The sequence below is a fragment of the Octodon degus genome, unplaced genomic scaffold (genome assembly GCF_000260255.1).
Source record: "Octodon degus isolate 3935 unplaced genomic scaffold, OctDeg1.0 scaffold00027, whole genome shotgun sequence".
Taxonomy (NCBI): domain Eukaryota; kingdom Metazoa; phylum Chordata; class Mammalia; order Rodentia; family Octodontidae; genus Octodon; species Octodon degus.
The window spans coordinates 11,085,937-11,104,390 of NW_004524603.1; the positions used below are offsets into that span (position 1 = coordinate 11,085,937).

An 18,454-nucleotide genomic window follows, 5' to 3' on the forward strand; every position below is an offset into this window, starting at 1 on the left:
AAGCTTGTTCTAAGTAGGTGCTTTAGACCACTGAGCCATCTCACCAGCTCAACCTTCTTTTCAATCTCTGGTATGGCATGCTGTAACTTCTGGAAACTGCTGCTGTTTCTTTTTAATAAGATTGAGGTTACTTGGAAAAGCTAACAGATTGAACAGCAGGAATATGTATAGATTATCTCATTAGTCCTTCCCATTGTGAACTTGATAAGAATTAATCTCGCCAACTTCCTCAAAGCAGCGATCATGACAGCACTATTGTACAATTCCAATGTACGCTCAATAACTGGGGCGTCATAAGGCTTTGATGACACGTTTCTCAAGTTTTTGCCTTGTGACAAATTTTTGCCTTACCTCTGTACCTTGAAAGAATGTTGTGACCTTAAATACGCACACTTTTCTGGAATTCTAGAAAGTAGCAAGATGCACATACAATGTAAACACACATACATCCAGGTATGTATAGAAGCGTGCGTATACATAATGCTTTTTAGTACCTTGTTCTCTTTGTCAAGTGCCAGTAACTACAACACTCATTGCCATCGGACATACTGCGTATTTAGGATATTTATCTCTGTTCCCTAGTTGTGCAGTGGAGACAAGCTATTTTGGAGCAGATGTTTTGGGGACTCGGTATCAGCCAAAGAAGCAAGGAGCAGAAAATTATTCGGGCTACCCAAGTCTAGAAGATTGTTTCCTAGGTTGTACTGGAGAAGCCTTGAAAAGAGGGATTCACATCTCTGTTTCTGTCCTTCTTAGATCCCAGCAATCTCTTTTATAGGGCTGTACAACAAAAGAAGATAGATAAATCCCATGCTTTGAAGTGACTCAGGAGGTGTTACTACGGATATAAAAAGCTTACTGCTTTAGAGGCTGTGGCGACCTAATCCATCCCTGCCAGAGGAGGAGCATCCTTTTATAGGTCCCCAGACAAAGGTGAAGTTTATCTGCTTACCAGGACGTCAGTTGGATGACTTACTTGCTAGACCAAATTTCTTATTAATGCAGACAGTTAGATTTAGTTGATGTGGGGCTTCGTGTGGAAGGCAGGGTGGCCTCATGTGAACAGAATTTTAGTTTCAGTGATACCAAAAGTAACTGAGTCGATGTGGTGACGCAGATGCTGAAGATAAGGGCAGAAAGTATATCCTGAGGACCTCTGTAAAAGTGACCCTCATATACTACAACGTTCTACAATTGCTTAGTGTATTTTAAAATTTCTCTTATTGTATGTTGCCCTTAATAAGCCATATTTTATGTGGTAAGGCCTACTACATCCATAATGATTGTCAGTGGTAATAGAATCTAAAAATACCTTTAATTATGTTATCACTCAACACAGATAGATAGATAGATAGATAGATAGATAGATAGATAGATAAGATCAGATCAGATCAGATCAATATACTTTCAGTGGTGACTACTTAGGCAATCAGAAGTTCCTCTTTTTTGTTTATCTGAATACATTCTTCCTGGGGCTGGGGCGATAGCTCTGCAGTCTAAGCACCTGCCTGGCAAGCACAAGGACCTGGGTTCAATCCCTGGTACCACATGCTGTGTTGGCCCCAGAACTCCAGGCACCAAGCTGGCCACTGACACCAGGCATGCCTATAATCCCAGGCTGAGATAGGAGGATCACTATGAGTCCAAAATACATAGAAAGACCCTGTATCAAACAAATAAATGGAAAGATTTTTAAAAATCTAAATACATTCTTCTTCGTGTTGTGTAACCCTCAATATCTTAGAAAGTTCCCTTTAAATTTAGAAGGATGAGGGACTCCTGTAGTACTGACTTTCTGCCCTCCTCTTTGGGGAACTGCCAGTAGGTGGTGTTTTTCTGCTTTTGTTACCCTCTGCATGCCCAGGAGCAGTTCTCTTTAGCATTGCTGGTCAGCGTGCTGGCCCATGACATCAAGTGACAGACTGAACGCCACAGGCATGGAGTAAGACACAGGCAATGCTGGCTTCTTCCCTGAACCTCTTTTGTACCTTATTCTCTGAACATACATGTGGATGTGCATAATTCCCAACATGAACAGCTATCTCAAGATACTTTGAAATGGATTTTGGAATAAGAATATCTAAATTCAAATTTTATTGATTACAGTTTAATCCTATTTCCTTATTCATTTCTGCTAGAGATTTTTAGATGCCTATAAAGTTGACCTTAGGGATTCTGATTTTTTTAAAGCAGCCATGTAAATTATTTTGAAGAGGAAATTATTATTAAACAAATATTTTATCCCAGTGACACATGCATTTGGCATTATAAGATAGTCTAATGCATATGTAGAATTCAAAGTGTTAATGACCAAATGCAAAATTTGCAATTAAAGTGTCCTCTATTCCCCTAGAAGGTAGAAAGGGGATAATTAACATAAACTATTTATATGGCAGCAGGTTGCAAAACCTAATGATTGTGCTACAGCAAATATGGTAACTGCCTAGTATAAACTGGACAATAAAAAATGAAGAGGATTTTATACCGGGAAATTTTGAGAAACTAATGTACCCAAAGTGATAGAGATAATCAAATCTAATGCATCCGGATATAAAAACCAAGGCATTCATGTTTTGTGTTAGACAGGATATACAGCTAAGTGTTATTTCATGGTTTAAAAAGTGTTGTTGAGGGCTGGGGAGATAGCTCAGTAGTCCAGGTGCCTGTCTGGCAAGCACAAGGACCCAGGTCTGATCCAGGTAGTGCATGCCGTGCCAGCCCCAGCCTCCCCGGTGTGCTGTACTGGCCACTGACTCCAGGCTGGTTGTGTGTGCCTATAATTCCAGCTCTGGGCATGCTGAGACAGAAGGAGCAGTGTGAGTCTGAGCTGTGTAGTGCGACCCTGTACCCAATAAATACAAGATTAAAAAGGAGAAAAAGAATCTTTTTTAAAAAAAAAATTGCCGCATGAAAATGAGTCACCGTGATAGGAGACAGGGTTATTGCTATTGGAAGCTGGCGATGAGTACACAGTTCTAATCTTTTGAGACCAAGGCATCACTTTACCAAAGTCAGTGCTTTTTGAAAATGTTTTCAACAATATCAGCCTTTTCTCCACTTGCTCAGAGGTACAGTGATGGAAGGAAAAACAGACACTTATTTCACCTTGCAGCCTTACAGCCCAGCTTCCGCAACGAGAGAAAAAGCAACTCTTTAGTGCCCTTGTAGGCGCTCGAGTTAAGAGGGCCGCATGTGTGTTACATACAGAATTTTTAAGCAGAGTGAACAGTGCTTTGTACTTTCTAAGTAGGATTTCAAGAATGCATCTTTGAATTTTAAATATAGTACTTTTCTCCCCAACTCTTTTAATGTCTTAGCAGAGATAAGCTGAATGTCGTCATGTTCCCGGGAACTGATGAGTGTGTTTTATTTCCTGTTCACCAATCCTTGCTACTCTCTTCTAGGTACAGAGAAAACTAACTCCACGCAGCTTGGCTCCTATTTTCCCGTGATGTGCATACACAGGGAGAAAAATGGAACACATTTCTGTTGTTTATGTTTATGTATAAACATGTCCCATCTTCAGGGATCTCACTGGTATGGCTGGAGAATTTACAGTCTGATCAAAGAAATTTTAGTATCCAAGACACTTTTGTGAAAAAGGCAGCATTTTTACTACAACTAGCCTTGGCATGTTTAACCAAACGTTCCGAGCCTTCCCCAGGGGAAATTAAGAGAGCCACTTCATTATTCTGGAAGTGAACTCAATCATTATCCTGTACACTGTGACGACTACGTACCTGAAGCAAACACGCTTTCGCAGATGCTTCCAGGCAGTCTGAGGCTAAGCAAAGAAAGCGTGTCATTGTCTGACCTGTGTGCACGGAAGAGGTCTAGAAGCAGGAAAGGTCACCGCAGGCCCTCGAGCTAGGTCCACGTGTGGAGAATCTATAATCTCTAGGTAAGGGATGGGAGTGCATGGATGTAGTAGAAATCCATTACAGCGTGTGGGAAAGGAAACTCCTAAGATAAAACAGAACACTAATGTCAGAGCTCTCGAACTGAACTGAAGTTTGGAAATTCTAATGATAGTAATAAAAGAACCAATTACTGTATTCTTTGAAGAATAATGCATTAGTCACTTTCTCCATCAAGAATTGGACAAAGCAATAAAGACCTTAGAAAGGAGACTTAAAGTATGTAGTTGGGGGTTATTTTCTCTTTTTTTCACAAAGTCAAAGGCTCAGCATTAACTGTTTACAAGCAATCATCTATTTTTGTGAGTGCCACTCATTTTGCCAAGTATTGTTTTGAGATACAAAGGAAATGAGACCCAAGTTCTGACTCTTAAGATGTCCTTTAGGGTCTCTGTCCTTTGGTTCATATTATCTTTTTATATTTTAGGGAAGGGTCTACAGGGTGTTCAACGTCTCACTACTAGATCTGACTCCTAGTGATCTGCCTGTTTACAGCCTCCCAAGAGCTGGGATTCTAGGCACGCGCTACCACGCCTAATCTCAATTGCCATGTCAGCGTGCCCGGGGGCAGGGCTGGCACGGCAGGCCCAGGGATCGAACCCCAGGCCCCTACTCCTGCTTGCAGGCATTTTAATCCACAATTTGGCTGGCCTGGTTCATATTATCTTGATAATATTGTTACTGGTGACTCAGTAGAAGTCTGGGATAGCATGTGTGCCTTCTGTTCAATGTAGGCCTCCTCCAGTCTGGAGCACGCAAAGCCTCTGTCCTAATGGAGGTGAACTATTTTTCCCCGAGTAATAAAAAGTGAAGCGTCAAATCCTTTGGTTTGGGATCTTTCAGGGAGGGCCACAGCGAATGCACTGAAGACACATATGCACTCAGCGCGGTGTGGATGTCTGATTTCCTCAGCAAGCTAGCAGAGAATAAATTAGGGGAGAGGAGGCTGCACACACACACACACACACACACACACACACATACACACACACACATGTGCACAACCTTATTGCGCTCAACCAGTCTCAGCTAGTGTTGCGCCCTGCTGCCTTGCCCCCCGGGAGTCAGAGACCACTGCCAGCAAATCTTTTTCCGAGCTGTACACAGATTGGAGGCCCCATAGCTGAGCTCTTCATAGAACAGCAAGGACCTTGTGGTAGAGGAATGTGGCAGGCAGGGTGGAGGCTCAGCTGGCCTGACCTTGGGATCCACCCCAGAAGTGGGTTGAACACTCTTCTGAGTGTGTCTGGATGGATTCTGGAGGCGTGACTCTGAGGGACTAGTCTGGTCTCCAGCCCCTTCCTCTGTAGCACTGTTTCTGCAATGGGCTTCCCATCCACAACCACCAGGATGGCCGTCTTAGCCTTCTTCCGTGATGTTCTTGCCTTGAAGCCAGGCAAGAACTAAATCCCGTGGAACAAGAGCCAAAGTAACAGGCTGGCTGGCTGGAACCACTGGTGACACATGCATGACGGCTGATACGTGCGTCTACCACCAGTGCTACACACCGCCGTGTGAGACAGTGATGCATGTGCTTATGCAAGCGTGTGGTGGGTTAAGCTAGCAGGAACAACTTAAACCTCTACCCCTTTAAGTTGTGGGTACTGAGTACTGTGTCCAGTAGCATGAAATAATGAGGATTTAGTCTACTTGGGCTTTTATGTTGAAATTTTCACCAGGAGATTCCGGTTTAGAGCAAACAGAAGTCTTAGCATAGATCTTTATCATTGTTTCATAGTTGTTCATCCACAAACAAGCTGTTACGTATTGCTTTATATCCTCCATCCCTGCTCTTAAAAACAAAACACAGAGCCAGTGAGATAGCGCAGCAGACTAAGTGCCTGCTTTGGCAAGCGCAGGGACCAGGGTTCGATCCTCGGTCCCACATGCTGTGCTGGCCCCACCTCCAGGGTGTGCTGAACGGGAAAAGGAGTCTGGGCATGGTAGTGCAAGCCTGTAATCCCAGCGCTGAGGAGGCTGAACACAGGAGGATCACTATGAGTCTGAGCTATGTAGTGAGACACTGTACCAAATACATAAAATGGAAAAAAATAGGAATAAAAAATAAAAACAAAGAAATTTTCCTTTAACATACTGTGTTCAGAAAAAGTTTCATGTAAACGTACGTTGTAAACTGCATGGTTACTTCCCCTACAAAACTCATGTTGAAATCCTGACTTCCAGTGGGGTGGTGTTCCGAGCTGGGGGAATTTGGAAGGCAGGTAGGTAGGTCATGAAAGTATCCCCTTTCTTATATTTCTTTCATCATCATGGTAAATACCCTGAGGTAACCAGTTTATAAAGAGAAAGTTTATTTTCGGGTACAGTTTCAGAGGGGTTAGTCGCCACTCAGGTGGCCCCATTACTGTGGGTGAGGAGAAACATGGTGGCAGAAGCACATGCGGTATGAAATCATTCTGCTGCTGGCTGGAAGGCAAAGGGTTGGGAACCAGAGATACCCGATCCCCTCTAGAATGTCGGGGAGGATTTCTCTCACTAGGCACTCCCTACCTCTTGGAGGTTTCACTGCAGACGGGAGACAAGTTCTAACACCTGTACCTTTGGAGGACACTTACTGAAAATGCAGCAAGCCTTCAGGGATTTAATGAGCCTCAATAAAAGGACAAAGAGCTTGCTTCCTCCTCTGCTTTCTGCCCCACAAGGATACCATGAGTAAATCAGCAAACCTGAAAGAGGGTTCTCAGCAGAACCAACTCTGCTGGCTTCTTCATCTCAAATGGCCCAGCTTCCTGCACTGTGAGATGCACATTACTGAAACTGCCCCAGCTAGGTAATTTCTTATAGCAGCCTGAGCTAAGATAATATGTTTATGACCTTTCTCAATAACAGTGTTTGTAATCTGATCAAGGTTGAAAACACTGTGCGAACAGGTTCTTTTCTTTGTGTGATAGAGAAAGGCAGCCTGTGGAAACAGGCTTACAGTCTTTCAGGGGAAGGAAAGGCAATAGCATAGCCCACGACTGAGCTCTGAAATGCTGTGGAGTTTTCTGAGGACTACAGAATTTCTAGAATGTAAATGTTGTGTGGGACTTGAGGCTATAATTTATGAGATAATATTGGAGGAGACTGGCCTTCTGTCTTGCAGATCCTGGAAAACCAGAACTTAATTTGAAGCTGAACACTGGCAAGATCAGATTTGAGATATGAAAAACTTACGTTACCTTGTTGGAGATTGCTTGGTGGCTCTAGAGGACATAGTGGGCTTCTAGAAGAAGCCCAGGGGGTGCTTTGATTAAAGTTGTGCAGACAGGATGGAGAAGTATAATTTGAGAGAAATCTTGGATTTTCCAGGACTGCTTATCCATCGATGGAAGCACAATAGAAGTTATTTATTACTCAGCCAAATGTGTATAATTTAAACTATAACTTAGTAAGATCATGACCTGGTAGAAATTGAAAATGGGACACAAATTGAAATAGTATCATTTGAACAGGTTGTCTGATACTCTATGTGTGTCTACATAGCATCACCCTACATCATGAAAGTGGAAACAATTAATTTCTTAATTTTTTCATTGAATTTTATATCAATCACTGACATTTATTGGTTTACTCAAATATGTTTTAAGGCTGGGAGATTTTGGCTTTTACTTTAATTTCTTAATTTTAGTTCTATTTTTTAAATTTAATAAAAATAGTGAAAAATAAACATTAGAAATGATATGGAATTTCACTAAACAAAATGATAGGAATTCAACAGTGGTGGCTATATCGCATATGATTGTTTTCAAATTAGCTGTTCTACCACATATTAATATGCAAAATTTGTCTAAATAAGTGAACAGAAGGAAAAAAAAATTAAGTGTTAGCAGTTCTTTGCAATAAACAAGTAGAAACCAGCAATATTATTATCCAAACTCTTGTGTGTGTGTGAGTGTGTGTGTGTGTGTTGTTGTATGTGTGTGTGTGTATGTGTGAAAAAGTAAAACCTGAAAGATGCAGTAGGTACTATGAAAGAGAAAGAGACTGTTCAGAGGGAAAGAACAACTGGGATGGAGGAAAGGAGAAAAGAAAAGAAAGAAGGGAAAATATATTTATTTATTTATTTATTTATTTTAATTTTTCTATTTTTCTCTTCTTCTTCATTACCATGTAATAATTGAGTGTTGCTGGTTTCTTGCCAGCTTATCAGGTTTGCCTCTGTCTTGATCTGACTCTGTCCTCCATGATCTGCACTGGGTCTTCTTCAAATTAAAACAGCAAGCATAAATGGGCTGTGGTTACCTTCATTTTTCTAGAGCTTCACCGTAGAACAGTACATTCCTTACAAATTTAAGCTTGGTAAGTGTCTTGTCTAATTTGTTTAGGCCCTACTGTTTAATTATGTTAACTTGCTATCTTAATGTTAAAGTTAATGTTTATTATAAGTTCCTAACACTAGGAAAAGTGTATGTCTGGGATCGTGCCTGTATTTTGATATCATTATTTATGATGTGCCCCTTTTCCTTCCAAAGACATTTCACTCTGAACAGTAAATTGCATGCTCGCCCTATCTATCAGAGAAAGCCACAAAGAAATTGTCTCCAGAATTCAATTTATGGAAAGTAAATATAATTAAAATATGCTGACAGCAAGTGTCCCAACTGTAGACATCATGAATGCTACATCTAGGTCCCTTTGAGGTCAGACAGTGAAAATTTTGTCATTTGGTTGCTGAAAGGTTTTCCTTGCTTTAATATAAAAATAAATTTGCTTCTTTTGGTGTTGTATAGTCCTCAACTAGTGTTGTCACTGGTTCTATTAAGTCAAATAATACAAAGCCAAGTTTTTCACTTATTATTGAAACAAAATAGGATAACTTATTATAGTGGAAATCAGAAAACCTTTTGAATGGAAGACGTTTTGAAAAATATATATTAGTAAATTTTACTTCATCTTTAATTATGAGCTTTCTACAAAAAAGTTATTTAAGATATATTGGTTACATGGCTATTTGTAGTACACAATACTGTAGTCAGATCTCCAATGTATTTATCCTGAATGACAAGTTGTTTTTTTTGTTTTGTTTTGTTTTGTTTTGTTTTGTTTTGTTTGCTATGGGATGGTATATGAAAACCGAAATTAACCCTTATCCCCAACCCATTCTTTGCTAACAATGACAATGGACTAGCATTTAGCTGTTTAAAAGAATTACAGATCTTGTTATCTGGAATAAGACAGATGAACCTGCACAATGTTTTGTTAAGCAGAATCACCTGGGCATGGAAAGAAAAGTAGTGCAGGATCCTGCTGCGTGTAGACTCCCGAAGGCACCTGAGCTCGTAGAAAGTGGGCCTGGAATAATGTTTTCCAGAGGCTGAGGGTAGAGTCACGAGGCGGACATAAAGGATCCAAAATTTTGGAAGGAATAAATTCCAGAAATCTTTTGTATATTATGGTCACTATAGTTAAAAACAATATATTATATACTTGAAACTGGCTGCAGGTAGATTTTAAGTGTGCCTACTATAAAATAGTGTGAGGTAAAATATATACACGAAAATAGGTTAATTTAATCATCTTGTCTGACTTTATTTCACTTAATGTTATGTTCTCCAGTGACATTCTATCTTTCTTTATGGCATCATAGTTCATTGAAGAAATTTTGTGTTACCTGTTTGCTTCTCTTTTGTAAGAATCTTTTTGTTTTATCTTATACTAACTGCTCTGAAGATAATGATGCATAACACAATGGCTATTGTTACTCTCTTACTACTTAGTTGTGGAAATATCTTCTTTTCATAAAGGAGGAAGGATGCAGTTGCTATGGGTGAAGCAGAATGGAGGAAGAGGAGGGAAATCAAAGGGGCGGCCAGGCCGTAACAGGATATCAACCCCCTCAGGGCTTGGTAGAGCCTAATATAAATCTTTGCAAAACTGTTGGGAGGGGGAGTTGAGCAGGAGAGTGTGTCATGATGTGATTTCTATTTTAACAGGATTATTTTGGGTACTCTACTAAAAATAGCTGGGGAGTAAATAAGGCCGGTTGGAGAAAGATCTGTTAGAGGCTCTTACAGGACACAGGGCTCACCCTCCGCCCCATGGGACTGCAGTGGGCTGATCATGGCTGTGCTGAGACTGTGGGTGGAATGACAGATACAGATGCCTGTTGAAAGCACAGCCATAGGATTCCCTAGAACGGAAGTGTCAGAAAGGACCCTAGGACTGTGGACCAACTGACCTGGGAAACATGGAAAGGGGAAACAAAGATCAGTCTAACTTTGAGGTCACCCATGGATATCCAAACGCAGATGTTCAGCAGGCACTTGGATATGTGAGCTTGCATTTGGGGACAGAACTGTAGGAATCTGGCACTCCTACTATTTTACTGAGTTTTCCTGCTGCTCTTACTGATTGCTAATTCACTTTCAGCAACTAGCCTCCTGCAGCTCTGTGCAAATGCCTGGGGCTGTGACTTCTGTGGCCTTGCTTCAGGCTGGTCTCTGAAACACCCCTCATCTCCACCACCTCTGCCCCAAGGTGTCCCCACGGGTGGCTTACTGCCTGGACCTCTCTCGGGTCCTTGCTGTTGGTCTGTTGCTTTCTCAGGGCAGCCTATTGTAACTGCCTTATGTAAAGCTGAACCCTCCTCCCAGCTGTCATTGTTATCCTCCATCTCTTAGTTCTTTAGCTTTTACTACCTTTTCTATGGTCTAGCTAATACACAGTACTCACTTTTTAAGTTTTATCTCACGGATGTCAGTCTCCACCTTGGATAGGAAAGGACTTTTGCCTTCTTTACGGATACATCTTAAATGTTTATAATATTTTTTGACCGTTATAATCAATAAATATTTGCCAATTTGTTGATCTCAGTCATTAATTTGAAAATGAACATTATAGATTTGTCAGATACATTTTTGAGATAATAAATGTGATGTTAACTTTTTCTAAATCTGGTAACTTTTAAAACCAACCTCTGGGCCAGCCAGATAGCTCAGCAGACTAAAGCGCCTGCTTGGGCAGAGCGCAGCGGCCGGGGTTCGATCCCCGCTGTGCCAGCCCCTCCGCCGGGGTGTGCTGACACAGCGATTGAGACTGGGCGTGGTCTGCTTGGGATGCTGCAAAGAGGAGAATCCCAATGATTCCGATCTGTGTAATGAGACTGTAGGCCTATAGACCCTGTACTAAATACATAAATGAATGAATGAATGAATGAATGAATGGCCCTTGTCAAATGAGGAAGTACTATTTCATAGGAACTAGTTCATACTGTTGTTGTCGGCACCTGAATTAGATAGAAATATTATAGTCAGTCAGACAGGGCCAGGCCCTCAGGGAGACAAGATGGAAGACAAGGTGACTTTATAACTTAGAAGAGACAGACACATATGGGCCAGCCCTCAAGACAAAAGAGGAAACATACAGCTTCCCTAGGGATGGGCATCAGGGATTGATATTCTAAATAGGTATCAGTCACCTTGAAAGAGAGCCCATATGAGTCACTAGCCCAACAACCCCCAGCAGGAAGAGACCCTGTCCCGTATTCATGCTTGCTTGCTATGTGACTCGCTTCCCTATTTGGTACTGGATTTAATCAATTTTACCTGAGCAATGGTGCTTGTAATCTCATTGGTTGACCATAGTTTTGTCCCACCTCATGCCCACCTAAGTGAGTTGCCATGTTCTCCACCACCTTAGACCCGCCTCACTGCATGGTTTTACTCTATAAAAGTGCCTAGGAGAGACAGCTTCCTGGGGACCACCTGCTTGGGCCCCCCTCCAGTCCTTCTCTCAGACAGGAACTTTCTTTCCCTCAATAAATATATTCTGCTCATGACCTCCATTTATTTCCTTAAATTCATTTTTTGGTTTTAGAGAACATGAACTCATCCCAGATACCTTTTAGGTTGGGAGATCATTTTTCTCCCTGTGTCATTTGGAGATTCCCTGTATCACTGTCTCAGCCTTCTGCCCCTCTGGTTATTACCATCAGTTTTTGCCCTGAGGCTGTATATGTTTAGTGAGAGCTGAGCAAATGCTTAACTACTCCGTGGTAGACTCTGGATTCTGTGATTCACTTGTTTCCTTTCAAGGACATGCACACAAGTGTATCAAAGGCATCACAAAGCATGATGAGGTGGCATTAGGCATAAATGCATAGGGCTGTGAGTTGACGTGGAGAAGCCACTTGGCAGTCCACGTATGGCCTGCTGTAGCTTGAACACCCTGCCCCAAAGACAGAACTCCAGCCTTGTAAATCCCACAGAGAGACAGCTTCTAATTCTCTCTTTGTGGATACCGTGACCTGCACTCAGCTACAACTGGAGAACCGCAGAAATGATTAGAAGCCCCATTTCTCCCTCACCCCACCTGCAGCTCGAATTGATCTGCTAATGCTTTTCATCAGTCTTGCTAAATACTTCCCGTAGGGAAAATGAGAAGTGATGAGCAGTAATCTTGCAGTTTCTTTCTTCTGAAAAATTCAGTGACTGATTTCCAGGTATTGCTGATGTATCATGGCACCCGTTGTAGACGATGGGAGTGGAATTGCAGTCTTAAAGGCTGTGCAATCCCTCAGGGGCCAGAATGTAGGAATGAGAAATTGAGAACTCAAGAAGAGGGCCCCAGAATCTGCGTAGTGAATAAACTTCTATCACATATTGCTTCTCATGTGAATTAGAATTATTTTGATAGAGGGGCTGGGGAGATGGCTCAGTAGAATAAGCACTTGCCATCAATCCCTGGTCCCGCAAAAAAAAAAAAAAAAAAAAGAATTATTTCAATAGAAATATTTCAATGTTCTATTCACTGGAATGCTAAAATTGTCTGTACTTCATGCACAAATTCTTTTGCTTTTCCTCAATTTAAAGCAAATTTTCTTTCGTTTACCTAAGCCCACTTAGATTCTCTTGACCTTTCTCAATGGTAAGGGAGTAGGTATCCAAAGACCTCCTAGGGCTGGGGATACAGCTCTGCAGCACAGTGCCTGCCTGGCAAGCAAGGGGTTGTGAGCTTGATTTCCTGGTACCCAAAAAAAAAAAAAAAAGAAAGAAATCCTAGACACAAACAGAAACTATTTATCTGACTTGATACTCCAAATGGAAGCCGTCTCTTCAGCAGGCAACTGCTTGCAAGTTACCTCTTCCCTCCAAAGAAGAGGAGATCTCTGCAAAAAGTTTCTCATTTCCCTCGTATTCTAATGAGATCAAAAGGAGAAACATCCCCAGTATCTTGCTTACTCTGTATAATGCCCTTTTAATGTTGTCCTAAATCCCATGTCGATGTATGCATTCCGTAGTACGCCAGTGGCTCTGTTAGGCTTAGGCGTCTTGTGGTGTATTTGTGTATTCATTCATAGAACACTTGAGCATCTACAAGTGTTAGGTACCTATGTACAAAGCAACAGAACCATAATCATTTAATCAAAAGTTAAAAAATATTAAAATAACTTTTGGATGTTTGAGCTAAGACTGCTTATTTATTTTTACTCTACGAATTGAACTGGTTGGGTTGGTGCTCATGTAATAGGTTGTTATAAAAACATGCCATCTCTATGGACATATTATCTAAGCTTGTTTAATGTGCTCCTGAAATCCTAAATGAAACATTGTCTATTGTTAAATAACTGTATCAAGTAGAATGGTTATTGCTGTCAGTTTTTATATGCACAAGGTGTCTTATAATATTTTAAGTAAGGTCTCCCACCTTCCCATGTCATCATCTAACAGCCAGCTTTGAGTGGGACATGTAGTTCATTGGTGGCTTCCCTGGCATGTGCAAGGCTCTGTGTTCATGCTCCAGAAAAGAGAGAGAGAGAGAGAGAGAGAGAGAGAGAGAAAGACACAGGGAGAGAGACAGAGCGAGAGAGGAGAGAGAACGTGTGTGTGCATGCACCTGCCTACATTCCAGGTTTGATTGTGAAGAAACATTAATTAGAGAAGACAGCCACAGAAAAGGCATATATAAATTAATCAATGGATGTGTAGGCATTAGTTAGCTAGTTTTCTGTGTAAATAGGCAGATGGGAAAGACTGAACGTATTTACAAAAGCCTTGGTCGTCACACCCCACTCTAGTTCTATGAAATTGAACTTTAACCATCATTTAATTTCTGCATCCTATCTGTCTTATTACTTTTTTTTTTATCCAATACAATTTGTACTACAAAAAAGCTCTTTTCACGAGTTTGATGCGATTTAGTTAATGTGAAATTCTGTAAATCTTGACGCTCAGTTTTATCTGCCTTGCTTAGGTCGATGTCATTGTGACGCTGGGAGGCCTTTCTGGGCGCTTTGACCAGATTATGGCGTCTGTGAACACCCTGTACAGAGCTGCTGACATCATTCCCATGCCAACTATAGTCATACAAGAGGAATCCCTCATCTACCTCCTCCAACCCGTAAGTGAAAAATAAGTACAATCAGCACTTTCCTGCCACAAAACTTCTAGCATTCAAGTAGGTGAGGAGACAGCATGGGCTTTTTCTGTCTTCTGAGTGAGTGCAGTTGACCTTGTTTGCCTGCCTTGTGGCTCCTCTGCTGCCCCAAGTCACTGAGCAGCACAAACGTAGAGAAGCCACCAAATGTTCACTTCATTTGCAACCAGAAGAAGAAAATTTTGTAGCTTCTAATCAAATTGAGGTAGAATTAATCTAAGCCTTTTGTGTTTTGTCCAGCTGAATGTGAATGACACTTAATAGGATGTGTTTCCTTGGAATTTTCATTTTTTTGAGTGTTGTCAGTTTATACTTGAAAACTGCATTTCATTTGGCTAAGCACCAAAAGGGAAATCTTTAGCTTTTCTTCTTCATAAGTTGCTTGATTATTAAATTTTACTCCCTCAAAGAAAGTTATAAGGATAGTGTCATTCATCTCTTATAATATACATCAAAGAAAATTTCTGCCATTGTAGTACATAAACTCGAATTCTTAAATAAACAAACTGGATAGCTGATATGTTGATTTCCGTTTAAAATGATCGTTTGGTCGCCTTTTTGTAAAGACAGCAGACCATTTTGCTTTTCTGCCTCTTGTTATTCTGTGCTTCCTACAGTCTGCTTCTGTTTCATCTGCTTTTTGCCATCTCTGCCATTACTAAAAAATTGTTTTTCAGTTACTATTATGTTTTTCATGCATGCTTATTGTTGCGCAGGAAGTCTGGCGTTTTTTCCTGGCTTTGTGCACTGCCTAACCTTGTGGCTTCCTAGAATAAATGTAGAAGGGAAGCAGAAGGATTTGGAATTTAAATTCCACGTTATCACTTTACTTAGCAAACAGTTAGGCGGCGCCTGGGGTTAGTCTGCTATCTGCTGTACTACACTGATGCTAGGGATAGATAAAAGAAATAGTCCTATTTGATCTTTGCTTTCCAGTTCATGTTCAATGGCAGGGATTTATGTAAAACTGTGGCCCCAGTGTGGTGTTAGAAGATCAGTGCATAGAGATGATCAGAGAATAAATAATTTGGGCGTTGTTTAGTAAGGGAAGTACCATCCCAGAGCCATGCGCTCACTTAGTGCTACGCATACTTGAATGTGGGACTGCTTTCTAGAGATAAAACAACCTGGAAAACACAGAAAAATTCTTCCTTTTGTGGAGCGTGGATTTACATGGGCTTACATTTCAACAGAACTGGAAAGGGTGCTTAGATAGTTGCTCTTGGAGACAATGGGAAACTCCTTCTAAGTAGGAGCAGCAGTAAAGGGAGGTGGAAGTGCAGGATATGTTGTAGGGGGTTCTTCCACAGGGCTAGTGTATGGCTTGTGGGAGAGAAAAATGCCTGCAGGCTCAAAAAACCTTTTGGATGCTGACTGTGAAAAGCCTTGGTTTCCACACCAGGGAGTGTGGACTTTGCTCCCACATTGTGGGAAGTCATGAATGACTTCACTTGCTGGGGTGACTTGCACAGGCAGGCTTTACAGAATTTTTGTTGAATTATGTCTGTTAAATTTCCTTGTTCCCTGCTATAGTAATGCATCCCAGTTAGCTTAGTTGAGCCGCTGTGGTGGTGCAGACAGGGAAGGTGCACAAGCCCAAGCCCAGCTTGGGCCACTCAGTGATTTAGCAAGACTTACTGTCAAACAAAAAAAGCCCCACGGTACAGAATAAGTGAAGGGCTGAGTACTTAGTTCAGTGTGGAGGCACTGGGTTCAATCCACTTTCACTGCCAAAAATAGATAAATAGACGGCCACTATAGGCAGGCATAGAGCTAACTGCCCCAGTGCCCTGCAGTGCAGCCTCTGGACAGGAGGCTGTCACATAACCAGGAAAATGGAAGCAGTGTAAACTCCAAGCATGATCCACATCTCAACAGCCAAAAACTGACATCTGAAAAGAAATTCTGGACTCATGACCCTCATGATGTGCGGGAATGTGGTGTTAAATGTACTGCTAGCTGCAAAATTGAAATTCCCAGTTGTCCAAATGGTTTACGTTTACCTGGGTAGTCGACATCCACAAACACAGTGCCTGTCTATCCTCGCCGTAAGAGTTTTGACTTGTGTTTTCAAAATGACTAGAAAACTTATGTTATCCTAGAGAGGCAAGTAATTTATAGAGTAGAGCGAGAAGTTCACAGAAGGGGCTGATGAGATGGCTCAATGGAATAAGCACTTCCCTGGCAAGCGCAAGGACCTAAGTTCAAACTCCGGTTCTGCCAAAAATAAAAAATAAAAAAAGTTCACGGAAGACCACATCCTCTGTCCTTGTCAGTGGTGACTGTGCTGGGCATGGCCCCCAACCCAGGATGAGGATTAGCAGTGCAGCCTTTGTCCTTTGCTGCCCTGGACTCAGGACATCTCAGTCCTCTGCTGCTGTACCTGTCCTGTTTTCCTAAGAAAATGCAAGACATGATTAATACAAATGCAAAGCCAGAGTGACTGTGTTTTGGGAGTTAATGCAAGGACTCAGTCTTATGTGATCTATCATATATTTAAGTAGTTTTTATTGTGTATATACAAGAGGTCACTAGTAGGAAAAAACTGTGTAAGGCTATACTAAAATTTCTTCACGGAAGCATTCTGCATCTGATAAATGGGATTCATGCCAGTGTACTGGTCTGGCTCTACCAAGGGTCTTCTTCCTGTGGTGTCATGCAACGTGTCCTGTATGTTGTTATTTTTTTTTTTTCAATTTTTAAAACTATTTATTTATTTATTTATTTGGTACAGGCTCTGCTATGCAGCTTGCACTCATAGAGATCCTCCTGTCTCAGCCTTCCCAGTGCTAAGATTACAGGCATGTGCCACCACGCCTGGTTTCAGTGGCCAGGCGCCCAGGTTTCCGGGGTCAGCACAGCATATGGTACCAGGGATCGAACTTGGGTCCTTGTGCTTGCAGGCAGGCACTTAGACCCCGAGCTATCTCCTAGCCCTATCCTGTACGTTCTATACACGGTAGACTATACCTTGCAGTAGGCACTGTGCATATTGTCAGGGGTCCTATCCAGAATCATGGCCCACGGGTTACTGTCCGTCGCTGCGAGAGGCCAGGTTGGGCAGAGGAAGCACTGCAAATTTAAACTGAAAGCGTTTCCAAATATCCTGGGAAGTGGGCCGAGGGCAGTGTATCTTGACTGGCACCAGAAAAATAATGATTTTAATGTTTTTTTTAAATTTGTTTTTAGTACTAACATTAACATCTCACTGTTGAGTAGGAAAAGTATTCTGATCCTTTTACAGGAATGCTCTTATTTGTGCTCCACACAGCAGTACTCTGCGCAAAGCAGGACAGATAGCATCGGTATGCCAGGAAGGGTCTGCACTTGGCGCTTTTTCCATTATGTGTCATTCATGGGCTTAACGCACTAAAGTACAGATGACAGGCTCTTAAAACAAGTCACATGCCCGGAGCCTTGTAATTACTCACAGGTGTTGGGTAACTGACTGGCCAGGTGGAGGAGGTTTGTGTGTGTGTATATATTTTACTGTAGAGGAAATAGACCTCCTATCCCGATCTCCTCCATAGCATCATCTTCAAATAAGATTAATCTCGATGTAGTTTAAATGTACTCCCAAACAACAAAGAACTTTTTGATTTTTTAAAAACTAACAAAATCTAAGCAATTATCTTTTGCATAAGCCAATTATTATGGTTTGTGTCTAGTTGTCCCTCCAAAGCCTCATGCAGTCATGGGGCTGGGATTTAGAGTTTGAGATTAACTCATGATCCACTGGGATTATGGGCCTTAGTACTGCTGGGATTAAGGGTGTGAGTGCTACACCCAGCCTGGAGTGAACAGCCAGAATGTAACATAAGAGAGACAGAGTTAGACTTCCTCTCTGTAGCCATTGTTGCTGCTACTACTCCCTTGCTCTCTTGCTCTTTGCCGCCGCCATGAAAGGTTGCCGTCTGCCTTGGAGCCAGCTGAGTATGGACGGAAGCCTCCAGTAACTGTGAGCTAAATACACCTTTCCTTCCTTCATTTGGATGTTGGGTATTTGTCCCAGCAATGAGAGAAGAGTAACTGAGACACTTACTAAATGTGATTGCCATTCAGCTTTGCTACGGTGCGGTGAAAGGGGTATATTAAATGTAAATGTTAAATATCCTGACATTTAAGTTGAAGCACAATATCTTGTAGATTTTTTTTTTTTT

The 18,454-nt window shown here is 41.6% G+C and overlaps 1 protein-coding gene across 2 annotated transcripts in view; it reads left to right on the forward strand.

Moving 5' to 3' along the window:
* Window positions 1-18,454, forward strand: part of Tpk1 (thiamin pyrophosphokinase 1) — a 428,901-nt gene that overhangs the window by 235,532 nt on the left and 174,915 nt on the right. For both annotated transcript variants that reach the window (XM_023712886.1, XM_023712887.1), the window contains exon 7: window positions 14,112-14,258. In XM_023712886.1, the coding sequence (XP_023568654.1) occupies window positions 14,112-14,258 (147 nt within the window). The remainder of the gene's footprint in view (window positions 1-14,111; window positions 14,259-18,454) is intronic.